At 35.6% G+C, this 15,567-nt stretch overlaps 1 protein-coding gene across 1 annotated transcript in view; it reads left to right on the forward strand.

Annotated features, from left to right (window-relative positions):
* CPS1 (carbamoyl-phosphate synthase 1) overlaps positions 1-15,567 on the forward strand; it is a 120,929-nt gene that overhangs the window by 86,654 nt on the left and 18,708 nt on the right. The window contains exons 26-30 of the mRNA XM_004601328.3: positions 5,503-5,697; positions 6,091-6,158; positions 7,912-7,987; positions 11,819-11,896; positions 14,488-14,595. Of these exons, the coding sequence (XP_004601385.2) occupies positions 5,503-5,697; positions 6,091-6,158; positions 7,912-7,987; positions 11,819-11,896; positions 14,488-14,595 (525 nt within the window). The remainder of the gene's footprint in view (positions 1-5,502; positions 5,698-6,090; positions 6,159-7,911; positions 7,988-11,818; positions 11,897-14,487; positions 14,596-15,567) is intronic.

Genomic DNA, 15,567 nt, shown 5'->3' on the forward strand with positions numbered 1-15,567 from the left:
AAATGATTCCTTAATACTCATTTCAGACACAGAGGTAGGAATCAAAGAAATTTTTATTATATCAATATTTCTTGAATGTCTTCTAATGCCAAGTTAGGATATTAAGCAATATTCCCCATTACATGAAGGTAGAAAACCAGGGTTCTGCCTTCAAAACATTAACTATAAACTGGATCTCATAAGTATATGAAAGTTGTATCATTGATTAGGATATTCACAAGCATTTCAGGTAATAGAAACATACATTTTACATATAATGATTTCCCCCATGATATACTCTAAGAAAGTATTAAAATTTTCTATTACTGCTTTTATTTAAAATTATTTTTGAATGTTAATGGAATCCTTTCATTTTAAATGAATTCAGTATGATAGAAAGAAATATACTAGTTCTTCTTTGAAGACAACTGGCATTTTAAGTAGTTGAAATGTATGCCATAGATCACAGAAACAATATTTTCTTAATGTATTCTTTTGATTATTACATAGAAAATGTTATGTAGTATATAATATGTACATGATAGCTATTTTATACGCATGGATGATCTATGTGTTTTCTTTATGAGGTGGTTGTATATCCTGACTAGTCAGTCCTACAGGCTACCGTGTCTTTCATATTGGACATGTCTCAACATTCAGAAGATTGCCCTAATCTGACCTTGGGTAGCCCAGTAATGCTGAAAGCACTGAGGCATTCAACAGTGAATTTGCAGAAAATTGAAAGCACATCTCATTTTACTCAAAAGCACATATTTAAGGCATTTAGAAGGTCAATCATCTTTCTCAAGGTGACTAAATGACATGGGATAATAGAAAGTTTGGTAGGTCTACTGGCTCAGGGCTCTTGTACTACTTCAGCATGAAGGCTGCTTCCATGGCATCACAGAAGCACCTTAAAGAAAACATTAGGATGCCAACTACAAAGAGCAGTCTGCCTTGGGAGGAGGCATCATGCCAGTATTTCTTGAGGTCATTATATGAAGTTCAGATGATTAGGGCAAAATGAGAGGGATGTTAAAATCACCTTCTCACTTCTCTTATTTGTTTATTTTGGATTGGGGGGCACAACAAGTAATGTTTAGGACTTACTCCTGCTGGGCTCTGTACTCAGGGATCACTCCTGGCACTGTCTGTGGGATCAGGGCTAGGGACTGAACCTGGGTCAGCTAAAAGTCATAAAGTGCCTCATCTGCTATGCTGTCTTTATTGTCCCATTTATTTTATAGTAAATTTTATAATTGATATGTTCCACTGGGTACAAAGAAATTTTAAACTTCATGAGCAGTGAGACTAATTTTTTTTCTAGTGATTTATTCATTAGTTCACTTTCCTGAGAAGAGATTTATAGTTGTTTGTTTGCTGTGTTAGGGGAAGGATAAGAAAGGTGAAAACATGCTGGTCTCCCTTCTATAAAGTTTAGATAGATAATATTTTGCATAGTTCAAACTTTTTCTTATGATGTCCCTTATAAAGGAAAGGATGTTCTCAGATTACTTTGAGTTCAAAATTATTACAGTACTTATAGAAGTTGCAACACTGTGCTGCTTCTTTATTAGCTCTGTCATTGGGTCTACTTCATGAGAATGAATTATGCAATAGCCTTCACATGATACAATATTGAATAAAAACCACCCAGACACATCCATAACATTACTGCTATTTCTCATGGTTGTGAAAATTACTACATTTTTTACATCTAATTCCAAAGTAGAATATATTTTTAATTTTTAAAATTTTTCACCTGAGCACTTTTTGATGCTCCTGTCTTACTTGTATCCTTGAAAATCATTTTTCTTTTATGTTTTACCATATATTATAAAAAATACTGTTATCAATGATTTAGTTATCCTATTTCTAAAACCTAATACTATATATGTGTATGTGTACACTGGTAACTCTACAATACAAATTGAGTTAATGAATGAATTAATTACATATTGGTGTAGATGGGAAAACCCATTAGAAAATGTATGACTTTAGAACTGGGGTTCATTCCTTGTATTAGGTTTGGTTATACTGGAATGTAATATTAAGTTATGTCCAAAAAGTAAAATGTTCTATAAAACAGTGAATCATTTATAAACAAAGCATAATCATTCTCACTGGCAAATGAAAAAATACTAAAGTTTTGAAATTAGAATATATGTTACAGAAAAAATACCCCTAAATTAAATTTTACCTTTAAACTTTTAAATTAATTTTAAAATTAATTGAATGCTATTTTGCTATTTCTATTAGTAAGACAAATTTTCTCACATTGCATTCTATCTGTAATACAGCATTACAATTTGTCTCTAAGAATAACAACTGATTAAAATGATTAATTAGTGTCTAAGGTAAATTAAGATGATCTGGAATAAATTTGAAACATTTTTCTAATTCTTTAATTTGTGGTGTGATTGCAACTTGAATATTGTTTTATAGATATTCTCCTATGAATTGCTAGTTAAGCTAAGTGAAATCGGATTAGAAACAATAAGAAACTAAGTTGATAAAATAGATGCAAATAAATCTTGGTAGAAATCTAAAGAACTTTAGGAGCCTAGTTAAATTATTTTCGACCTTAAGATTTTTTGGTATATATATATATATATATATATATATATATATATATATATGTAACACACTTTAAATTTTAGTAAATAAAACTTCTGCATAGTTTTATTTACTCAACTTTAGCATCCTATTTCTCAAGTATTTGTAAGTTAAGACTTGGAGTTGTGCCCTAATAAAATTGGATTCTTCCATACAACCTCCAGATGAACTTTATCTTACTAATGTCCTTTACTCTATTGCATTTCTATATGGACATAAGCATTCATAACAATTACTTTATTCTAAAATATTTTATTGATGTTTCTTGTCTTCCTAATTATGTATTTACTTCTGGGAGTCAATAATAAATAATATGATTTTGCAGTGGAAGTTTTCCTACCTGCTACTTTTTAAAAAGAATATTTTTAAAATAGGTCTTCTAATAATCCCCCAGTATTAATTGTCTTTGAAACTAGTCAGAAAAATAGTTTTCTTAAGATTCAAAGATTTGGTGTACTGGTTAAGAATGACCACTAAAGTACCAGTACAAGTACCAGTTCTGTATTTGTTAAATAACAAATATGGGCAGCTCATTGCACCTTTTCTAAGCTATAAAATTAAGGATGATAATCATTTTATTGAAAGGAATATATGGCGAGACTGTTTAGTTGGGATTCTGTAGTAATGTTATAAATAAATAAGAACTTATGTTATTATTTTTGAAAATTTGCTAAAGCATAGAAAAGTAAATATACATTTTAGAAAATTGTTTTGAAAAAAAAGTTGAAGTATTAAGTCTGAGGGCTATTACAGAGTAAAGAACTCATTTTGCTCAGACAACCCTGGTTTAATTCCCAGAACTGCATATGGTTCCTGGTTCCCCAAGCAGTGCGAAGAGTGACTCCTGGCCATATGGCTAAGATTAAGCCCTGAGCATCACTGGTATGGCCCAAACCCTGCCCTGCCAAAGTTGAAGCATTTATTAACCAAAGCCTTTTAATTACACTTCAAGTGTCTTTTTAGTCCAAATTATTCCACTTTTTGTAAGTTACTACTTCTGAATTTCAGAAATTCTTTTGCAGTCTTTTATCTAAGACTTTGTACATGTTTCATTAAGGAAATAATTATTTAAATATTTAAAATTTTAGTGTTCCTAGTAAACTAAAAATAAGCAAAAAATTATAGTAAAAAGACTAATTCTGAAAGGTTTCCATAAAATTACAATAAAGTATAAAAATGGCAAAGTAGTTTAAATCACTTATGAATTTGCAAAACTGTGGATTACTATTTTTAAGGATATTTATAATGCATGTAAGCAGTCAATTGCAGGGTGTTTGTTTGTCAGTACTATCATTTTTTCTCATCAGTGGTAAATGGACTTCCTTTCTTTCAAAGATTTATTGAATGATTTCAGTTGATTTGGCACCTATCCTGTAGTTCAACAATTCTACTATTAAAAGGTCATTTGAAAAATACAGTATGCCAATATTAATGACTTATCAGAATATTTTCTAAAAGTAATGATATATATTTTTATGTATAAAACCTTTAATACTTATTTTCTTATTGAGTCTGCATCATAACCTTGTGATGTAGGAAGACGTTATTTTAATTTTATAGGTAATACTGGCTTTAGGGAAGTTTCAGGGAGGGAACAAAGATGAGACTAACATAATTTTAAATTTAATTCTTCACTCTTTCATGGGTTGGAGCAATAGCACAGCAGGTAGGGCATTTGCCTTGTACGCGGATGACCCAGGTTTGATTCCTCCGACCCTCTTGGAAAGCCTGGCAAGATACCGAGAGTATCTCGCCCACACAGCAGAGCCAGGCAAGCTACCCATGGTGTATTTGATATGCCAAAAACAGTAACAACAAGTCTCACAATGGAGACGTTACTGGTACCTGTTCGAGCAAATCGATGAGCAATGGGATGACAGTGACAGCGACTCTCTTTCATTTTGGCTCATCCTCATTACTCTGAACTTGAGAAAATATGAAATTTAGTAGATTATTTTTAACCTTGAAATGTGACTTCTAGTAAAAGGTTAAAGTGAAATTTAGGGACTCCCTGTAAGGCAAATGCTAGGAATTAAAATTACTTATTGGATACTGTCAATAGGTATTACTTTACTAGTGAAAATGAGAGGTAAATGAATTAAGTGGGTATAGTAGTATTCTTCGAACTAAGGGAAGTGAAGAGAGATAAAAATGAAAAGTCCTAATCACAACACGAACTTTCAGAGAACTCTGAGTATGAATAGTGATGAACCAATCTTGTAGAAAGAAAAGGAAGAGAGTGACAGAGAGAGAAAGAGAGAGAGAGGGAGAGAGAGGGAGAGATGATGTGAGGAAACCCCAGGATACTAGTCCTGAAAAATAGCCACTGGTGGAAGGATGGGTGTTGGAAAACTGTATGACTCAAATCTAATCATGAACAGCTTTTTAAGGGTCTATCGCACAGTGATTCAATAAAAAATATTTAAAAATCTAAAATCAAGAAGAAAAATGAAGTTCTAAAGGGTGTAGGAAAGTAGAATAGATAAGTGTTAGGAGAGAAGGGATTTAGAATCAGTTTTAGCCCAAGAAGTAAAGGATTGGTGTGTAAAGTGCAGAATGAAACTATTTGTTGACTAGGTTTTCTTTTTTTCACATTCCCACCCATGTCACATATCCATATGTAGCTGTATGGAATTTTAACATGGGAATCAGTTATATGTATACAAAAACTTCCATAAGTGTTATCATTTAAGTTCCTCTAAAGTTTGAACTAAGTTCTGTTTATCTCTTTGTAGCATAACTTATTGTTACAGATTGATGGGAGAACCATTGGGCTAGTCATTACTAGCCTACTGTACTCACAATTATATCAAACATTTTAAATATGGAAATAGATGTAGTATTAGTATGGCTCTTTGCTCAAGATGAAGTCACTCTAATAACAGATATCATGGACATCTTTTCCAGGCATGCAATGGCTGCATCATTTCAGTTGGGGGCCAGATTCCTAACAACCTGGCAGTCCCTCTGCACAAGAATGGAGTCAAGATCTTGGGCACAAGCCCGATGCAGATCGATAGGGCTGAGGATCGTTCCATCTTCTCAGCCATCTTGGATGAGCTGAAGGTGGATCAGGCACCATGGAAAGCCGTTAATACTTTGGTAAGAAAAAAATGCACCTGATTTTAAGGTTCTCTTTTGGATGGTCATATCTGAATGTTAACTACAGCAGATGTTAACTGTTGGGCAGAAAGACAGAAAGAATGAATTATGCTCAGTGACGTTAAAGTTCCTATAGATCCATGGTTGCAGTTAAATGCCCGATGTCAGTTGATAAATGATTCTCATTGTGACTGACAATGAAAAGTTCAAACTAATCTTTGAACTAAGGTTGATATTTAGAATTATAAACTAGGAGTTCATTTTGATGTCAGTATTCATGATGTCTTTGAAAGGAATAGGCATTGGTTACCACTCAATCTAAGCAGAGCTTTCTACATGTTGATTGCCTTTTTCATCTGTTCTAACATGTTGTTCTTGCTTTTTGTTTATTAGAATGAGGCACTGGATTTTGCAAAGTCTGTGGGCTACCCATGCTTGTTGAGACCTTCCTATGTTTTGAGGTAATATATTGTTTTCCAAAACAGTGATTTTAGATCCATAAAATACAGACCTGCAGGTTATATGCAGAAGCACTTCATTTTGATGTGTAGTTTTGTTTCATTTGTCTCAGCCCCAATACCTCTAATCATTCGCTTTATCAGACAAAGTGGTGTTTTGTATCTACGAGAGTACCAGCTATCCTGATGTGTAGTTATTAGTAAATCCAATATCAATCCCCAGGTCAGCAGAACCAGAGGGGGGACCAATGCATACTTTTACAGCATGTTGTTTTCCCTTCAGAGAATGGCAACATGAAAAGTCTATAGTTAGATATTTTAGAAGTGTGGTTTAGGGCATCTCCTTGCCAACTGTGGGAGAATGATTTTACATTATCGAAGAGGAAAAAAAAAACCAACCAAAAGACAAGCCCCAAACAAAATAAACTGAGAATATCTGTCATCACCATCTGCTTTTCAGTAGCCAGATATGATTGCATATCCTCACTGTTAGCAACATTTACTGATGGTAACTGGTTTGTATTTATGAGCTTTGGAGATCTTATTTTTAATAGATGAATTATACTGGTGAGAGTCATGGACAGTGAAGTTCTTTTGTATTAAACTTTGGAGCTAAGTTCTATCATCAGAAAGGAAGTTGTGAATTATCACTTACTATCTTCAGATATCACCACATGTAAGGAACTATTTCAGGAAAAAAGGAATAATAAGAGAAACAAACTTTGCTATGCACAATTTGAAAGTGTAAATGGAATGTGAGATGGAATTCTTTAAAATAATGAAAAATTTCAAATGAGGTAGAAAACTCCTTTTTCTTTAAATGACATTTTGTATAAAACACAGTCTAATACTACTTGATGTATTAATGCAAGTTAATTTAAACAACACAGAGATACTTAAGGGAGTGTTGCAGAAAGCAACTCTGACAATTGAATTTTTTTTTTCAACTCTAAAATCTTTACCTTTGTTCTGGTTTTCCATGCTGTGACTTATCAACATTAGTGTCTTAGCCTTATTGTTGTAAACAGATGAAGGAATTTAAAGTTTTTTATGCAGCATCTTGTCACAGGGCAGAAAAGATAAAGCAAATGCAGCTTATTAGGAGTAAATAGTGTTATATTCTTCCTTATTTCTTCACTTCCTCATGTCTCCACTCCTCCCTTTTTATTTTGAAAATGTCAAAATTCAGTAGCACATTTTCTTAACAATTTAGAAAGACAGGGCTGTTTACAATATTGACAAATGTTACAAAATGATTTGGAAATGGGGTTAAAATAGTGCAGTAAATCACCTGGGTGCCTATGGACTGAGAGCAACCATCAAATTCTGATGAAACAGGGTTAGGGAAATTAGGCAGATAAATCCTGCTGTGGGGTAAGAATGATCTGAAATTCAGAGAGTTAAAATAGAAAGGATAGTCCTTAATGAGGTGCCATCTCTAGAGCTACTTTTGGGTATTATCAAAGGGATCACCCTTTTCTCAAACCTAGTTGGGTTGATATTTAAACTTTGGCTGATTTTGCTGGGGACTAATGGGATAAGTCATTCACAACTTAGTGAGTAAATCGTGCTAGGGACTTAGTGATTTAGTGACTTAAGTGACTTTCGTTGTTCTCAGTTTAGAAAGAAACAACTTCTTTAATCTAGACTGGAACTGGAGACTGTGTGGAATCATTCTGAGAATCAATCAGGTGTAGCTGGCTTTATTTCCAAAGTGGTAAAAGAAACTGAATTGGTTTTCTCGTTCCTTTCCCAGTGGATCTGCCATGAATGTGGTGTACTCTGAGGATGAGATGAAAAAATTCCTAGAGGAGGCCACCAGAGTGTCTCAGGTAGCGTTTGATTTCCTTTTTGGTGACATTTCCTTCTTTTGTTAGTTATATATAAATATATGTATGCGTATATATACATATATATATATATTTTAATATGTTGTTCAGACTGATGTCCATTATGCCATTATGTACTCCCCAATACTCTGCTACTTACAGAGATCACAACAAATGCAGTTAATGAAATTTAAATATTAGGTTTGATGGAAGAAAATGAAGGCCAGTGCATATTTGATCAAAACAGACTTGTTTGGGAACTTCAGGGCTGACGGTAGATTAGCATCTTGTCTGCTCCTGAGTTAGATATTGGTACAGGATTGCTTGCCTTAAGGGCTTCCTGACTTCACTTCTTATGAACCAGCAAAGTGAAGGCTTTCCTGAATTTTAATTCTCACACCTGGAGAGGCTTTGCCTTCGTCAACTCTGCAACTTTATTCGTGCATCTCCTCACTCACCTATTGATTCACTTTCTCTCTGGTTGTCAGTTCATAAAAAAAAATGTTTATAATTTTGTGGTGACTCCACCACCTTTCTCTCCTGCCCCGGCCTTTGCTTTTCCTTTGGCATTACCTCTGTGTGATCCATTTAAGATGTACCCAGTGGGCTTATTGATCTGCAGACCTTATACGGAGGAGGATGAAAGTAAGGCTTTCTTTGTAAAAGCTTTCAAAAGCTAGTTGAGACTGAAAACAGAAAGCAAACAGCGAGAAAGCATAATTCATAGAGAAGAGTTTGATGTTTGGCAAGTGGAATTTGGAGGGGGCTGAAGAGGGAAATCAGGGGTGTTTCAAAAAGGAATAGAGATCAAGATCATTCTCGCACCCGTAAAAATGGGCCTCCCTTCCATTTCCTGGTTGCTCCTCAGGGACATTTGAGCAGTGAAGAGAGTACAGATAAAGAACCTGCAGAGACCGAGAGTGTACAAAGAGACAACCAAGGGAATTTTGAATTCACGTGTGTCTGGAAGTTCGATAACTGGGGTGGAATCACTCCAGCAGGCCACTATCTATGAATGTGCTTTGGAGTGACACAGACTCTCCTCTGTGTTATTCCCTGTTCGGAGTCCTGCCACACTACTAGGACCAAGGCCCAGCTGATCTCAAGCATGAGCTGAGACAAGTGTCCTTTTTTCCTACTTGGAACCCTGGATACCATAAGGCCTCAGCGTGGTAGAATACTTTGCTTTCTATTTCCATCGATGTGGATAGATCCCAAACAAAAACAGTGGTTTACACTGAATTTGCCCTGATTGAGTTCTCGCTCTCTCTGTTTTTTTTCTTTCCAGTAGGGAGTGGGGTTGTACCATACCGGGCTGTGGTTACTCTTGGTTCTGTGCTCAGGGATGACTCCTGGTGGGTCCGGGAGACCATGCGAAAACCCATGTGAGGCATGTGCAAGGCAAGCGCCTTACTGCTGTACTATTTCTCCAGCCTCCGTGAATTGACCACTTCTTGGTTTATATCTCCCTCTGAAACAATAGTAGACTCTGGGCTATTAAGTTTTAATGAAAGTAAAACTAGCTTTTGTCATTTGTTTATGCGTTTTATTAAAAAAAAAAGTGTGTCTAGGGACCGGTGAGATAGTATAGAGTGCTTGATTTGCATTTGCCAACTCAGATTCCATCCCCGGCACCCCATGTGGTCCCCTGATTCTTGCTAGGAGTGATCTCTGAGCTCAGAGCCAGGAGAAAGACCTAAGCACTACTGGGTATGGCTCCCAAGCCGAAAAATACGTAAATTTCACATTCATACTTATCATATTCATCCACGTTTAACGCATGCTATACAATTATATTGTTCTTAGTGTCTGGCATTATATTCATGAAAAGGCATAGCCTCCATTATCAGAGAGAACATTGGAGGGCAAATAATCACAAATAACTACAGTGAGATTTGCAAATAGAAAATAGAAAATGCTGCAGGAGAACACAACATTTTGGAGTCTCGTTCCTGAAGAGGGTTCATTTACATAAATTTAAAAATGATTAATTCAGAATTAATTAGATGATCATGCCAGATATAGTGATGTAAATAAAGATTTGGAAATAAAGAACTTCATTTTTAATTAAAGCTTTGAGAATGAAGGTAATGATGGAGGCAAGATGAAAAGGAAATTTTTACATCACCCTGGGTATATAAGTGCACAATATATGGAAAATAAGTTTACAAATGAAATATCTGCTGCTGATAGGTCATTAAACATTTAGTGTTAAACAAATCAAATTAAATTTAGTGTAAATTAAATGAACCAATTTGAAACAAATTGAACTTCACCACTTCAAGGAAGTTCAAGGAACTGGGACTGAGACCATGAGCAAGCAAGCAAGCTCTGCCTCAGGATGGGTCTCTCTGTGCAGCCTTCACGCTGCTGAGCTCCGAGTGGGGTCATGCTGAATTCAGTCCCCACAGGACCACAGGCTTATGATTCCTGCTGCCCCCCATCCTGCATTTCTAACTTCCTCAAAAAGCCACTTCTAATAAATCCTCATCTCAGCCCAGCCACGGAAGCCAGGACAGCAGACAAACTTGATAATTTTTCCAGTTATACTATTATAGAATAAAGTACTTTGTAGGCCTCCACTTGGTTCTATTGGGCCTAGTCCAATAAACATTCAATGTCAAAACAAAACCAATAAGAAGGCACAGAGCTGGAAAGACATTCTTTTTTAAATGCATTTTGACTAAATTGACACTGGTCTTACAGATTTTTGAAGCAAAGAATGTGTAGAAACTTGTCTTATTTAAGGACAAATTTTAATAGTAGAGAGGCTTACTTGTGGTATTCAGTATTGTCTAGCTTACATTCGCCACAAAATTCACTTTAATTTAACTGCATGTAAAAGAAGTAGGTTACATTAAGTCTAATGTACATATATGTGATGATAAATATGATAGAGGGAAAAAGGAGGTTTTTTTCAAGATAAAAGAGCTAATGGTAGAATTGAAGAAAGAGATAATATTCAAGGTAGACCTTGATGAACAAGGTGTGTTTGGAAGATGAACTGAGGGGAAAAGGTGGTATGCGTATTTGCAAAAGAAACAGGGAAAAAAATCAAAGCTGGATCTGGTAAGAAATAGGCAGTTTGCTGTTGTCTCTGGCATGAAGTATAGAAAACCTCAACTTGAATATCTTTTTTGAATCTCTTCATGTGGTTCAGAAAAAAGCAAATTGAATCATATTGTGGGGGAGTATCACATCATTTTGAAATGGAGTTCAAAATAGCTGAAAAAGGAAGAGCGTTTTAAAAAAAATAGATTTTTAAAAGAAATTTGAAAATTGATTTTGCAATCTCAAAGGTTACACTCTAGAACTGGTTTAAGTCATATTGATTTCAGGTAAAGCATTCCATCTTGGACCCAATAAAACTAAAATGCTAAGTACTTTCACAACTGCCATGTAGGGAGTTGCCTTAGAGCTTGGGGAAGATAAGTATAGGAAGAAAAAGCCTGAACCAATAATAATATTTTATTATAGATAAAATAAATAAAGGGCTAGATATGATCCTGGAAACAGAGGGAATCTACACGTGCTCCCTCCTTTGTTGCTCTTTTTGCCAAATCACTCTGAAATCTTTGTCTAAGATCTAAAAATCTGTGTTTGGTTCACTGAGTGCTCAAAGCTAGAGAAAAATGAACTGCCCCAATGAAAGCTAAAAATGATTTTGTTATTATGAAACAAAGTGGTTAATAAATTTGAGGAGGGAGTGTGTTTAGCATTAAGGTTTTTATGAGTATTGGCCTGGTGTTTACTAAAGGTATATAATTTACCTGATTGATATTATAGACATGATTTCAGCTAAAGGATTTGCCGTTCTGTTTACCTTGGTGACAGGAACACCCAGTGGTGCTGACGAAGTTTGTTGAGGGTGCAAGGGAAGTAGAAATGGACGCTGTCGGCAAAGAAGGAAGAGTAAGTACTCTATTCCCATTTCCCCCATCCCTACCCTCCCATCTGTTTTATCTCCTGGCAATTTTTAAACATAAAATATATCAGAGGTCATGATTTCTACGCCAAAATACTCTGATAATAGTGGACAAACTGCGTGGCTGAGAATAAAAGATTCAAATTCACTGGCAATTCAGTTGCTGTGCCCTGGATATCAGATTTTCTGCGTTTCTTACTGTTAGAATTCCTCTTTGATGATATTCAAAAATTAATTATCATCTTAGACTCATTTTTCTTTGTGAATAGATTTCCTCCCTCATTTTCTTTGTGGGTTTGCTTTTATGTTTCAGTGGATATTATAAAAACATCCAGTACTTTTCTTTCTGAAGTTCCTAATTGAATCCCCAGTTTTTCTTCTCTCTTGATTTCCCACCTCCTCTTTTTGTTTTATTGGGTTAATAAAGGCAAAACTAAACAGAGTAGGGCAGATGAGGATAATGACAAAATTGGCTTGCCATATCACATCCTACATTGTTAATGCAATGAATGCTTCCAACTTCAGGGAGAAATGAAAATGTGAAGAATGCTTCCCTTTAGTTTGCTAGTTGTACTAATAAGGCATCTGTGATTTATCTTGGATGTTAAATTTTAGAGAAGCCATGATATTTTATTGGCATTAAGGGAAAAAAGTTTTCTTCAACTTCTACTTTTTAAATAGTTCAATACACTACTGAAAACACTAAATCAGTTTTTCTTTGTCTTTAAGTTTACTTAATATATAAATTGTAAGAGTGACTTCCTACCCTAGAATCTAATGATCTGAGGTTAAAGCGCATTTTGAAGACTTTAGTTCAAATACACATTCCCTCAAGAATGAGAATTTTCTACAGAGAATACTCATGAAGTGGTTGTCTATTTATGTTTAGATATTTTGGTGATACAGAGTGCAAAATATTATAAGATTGTAAGACTAGAAAGGTAGTGCAGGAGATAAGATGGTGGCAGAGATAAGGTTCTTGACTTGCTTGCAGATGATCCATGTTCAATCTGAGTTATTACATATATAAGACATATATCAATATCTCATCTTGTACTAAGGTCTGCTCTGTGGATTTCTAATCTTGACCTCCTTGCCTCCAGAGCTGCATAGCATATATTTGCTATTTCACTGTTTCCAACATTTTAAGAATTTGACATGGAGGTATCTAAATTAGAGTTTTCTCTGTGTGTGACCAAAGCTATATGGAAATGAAGAATGTGAGACTGGTGAGGGATATTCACACTTTTCAAGCATTGTGTTGGTAAAGTAATGCTTGTTAGATGGTCTTTTTTTTTTTTTTTGGTCATGAGTCACTGGAATGTTCTCTTGTCTTATACTTCTCTATTCATTGACCCTTGCTTCTTATCCCAGACCCCCGCTTTATGAAATGCTTTAGTTTACTCATATAATTTTTATTTTTTTATTATTGATTGAGATCCTGTGGTTTACACATTGTTAATAATGGTTTCTCATACATGTAATTCCAACAGCACATCCATCACCCATGTACTCACCTTAGCCATATAATTTTTAAATAGTGAAAATCGAAAATGGACCTAGTGCTTTAGATATACTCAGATGTTTTTCAGAGGTCAGTGGGACTTTTGCCTCTCCATTTTAAGGCATCATAAAATATTTTAAGTACTTACTATACAACAAACATTGTGCCAGACACACTGTCTGTGTTCTTTTTATTCCTTTAAAAGATTCTCTGAGTCATATGCCATTATTATTCTCATCTTAGCAGAAGCAAAGGCTAAGCAGATAAAATACTACCTACATATCAGAGCTTAAAAGTGACAGCAGAGGACTAGGGCTCACATATCGCTCTGCTGTAAGTCATTTATAAATCTGATAAACATCGGTAGCTTGTCTTACACTCTGTCATTTGATTCCTAAAGATGCCCATATAGTTAATATTCAGCTTGTAGAGACTGAGACCTAAACAGAGGAGGGCTGGAAATCCCGAGGAAGGTAGGTAGCAGACATGCATTTGATTATTTGCAAATAGTCTGAGTAGCCTACATCTGAAACATGATAAAATATGTCGCTTCTGTTCCCTTTTCCTAAATGCAAATTTACGTATTTTAGACTTTAGACTTCAGACCTTATTTTATCTGGTCTGGTGAAATTATGGCATTTTCCTTGCTCAATAATAATTATCCCATCACTTTTTCATTTCCAGTGTCTAAAACAATCCAGAAGAGAAAAATTATGCAAATCCAGTACCTACAAAATTCTTTAATTTCCTATTCATTTTTAAACACTATTCTGAAGTAGTTTCGGTTCCCCTTTTCCTATCATTCACACCAAGATAGTCCATGAAATAGGGAAAAAAGTGCCTTGCTACTTTCATTTGCTCCAAGATTCAATGTGCCATGATACCAGAAAGATTGGAAAGTTTACCCACACAGCCCTTTTCTTCTTTTCTTTTTTTTTTTTTCAGCCTCCTCAGAGACTTAACAAAGAAACTGGTCAATGTTCAGGGCATCTGTTAGAGTGAGAGGGCTGGGCAAGAGAGGGCTGGTATTTGTTGTCTCCCTGACATGTCTCTTTGTCAAACCTTTCCCCCCAGGTTATTTCTCATGCCATCTCTGAGCACGTGGAAGACGCAGGTGTCCACTCCGGAGATGCTACTCTGATGCTGCCCACACAAACCATCAGCCAAGGAGCCATCGAAAAGGTCACTATTTACAAACATAAATGGAAGGGGGGAAACACAGAGAAAAGATTTCCTTCTAACTGTGCAGCAATGTAGAGCATGTCCCAAGTTCAATTTTATTATGAGGGAAAGTGTCCTTGCTTTCAGCAGGGTAGTTAAGATAATAGTTTTCTTCATTGTCCTTCAGTGTCTGCCTGGCTGTGCGCTCATCATGCAGTGGTTTCTAACTTTAGTGTGAATCAAAATCACCCGGGGGACTGTTAAAACACCGATTGCTGAATTGCAGCCCCTATTTTTGACGCTGCAGTTCTGGGCAGATTCCCAGAATTTACATTTTAAGGAAATTTCTGAGTGAGAATTTTGTTGCTGATCTGGGGGCCACATTGAGATAATGGCCGCTGCACCTGATTCTGATTTAGAAGAACCACTTACAGGTGAGAGACGTATAAAATAATGTCTCTGAGAAGCCTGTGTGCAGAAGTCATGTGGGAATCTTCTGGAACTGAGGCTTTTACTCTCCACCCTGACCTTCACCTCAAAGCTACACTTGGTGATATGTCTCCTTTGACCCCTCTTTTAGAACTACTGTTTCAAAGATCTTCTCAAGAAGGATGGCTCTGCCTCCATGCTCTGTACGCACCGTTAAGTGTATTGTTAGAGGTGATCGCCATAAATAACTCCTGAAGGTGTTCCTTGAGTTTTTAGATCTATTAGAACAGGCTTGATTTTTTTTCAGTGAGCCTTTCCAAGTTCTGCCGTCAGAATCTAGGCAAGCCTGTCTCTCTGTTGCTCTGGATTCTAAATGTCCTACCTTACAGACTATAAAGACAGATGATGCTTTGTTAAACCATCAATGTAATAAAATTGTATCCTCGGAATTTAATATGCTTTAGTAGTTGGGATCTGTGACCTTAAGATGGTAGGTTTTCTACATATCTCAAAACTCAAGATATCATGATCTAAATTGAAGAACCACTAATGGAAGGGAGTGGG

This window comes from Sorex araneus, chromosome X (assembly GCF_027595985.1).
Source record: "Sorex araneus isolate mSorAra2 chromosome X, mSorAra2.pri, whole genome shotgun sequence".
Classification (NCBI taxonomy): Eukaryota; Metazoa; Chordata; class Mammalia; order Eulipotyphla; family Soricidae; genus Sorex; species Sorex araneus.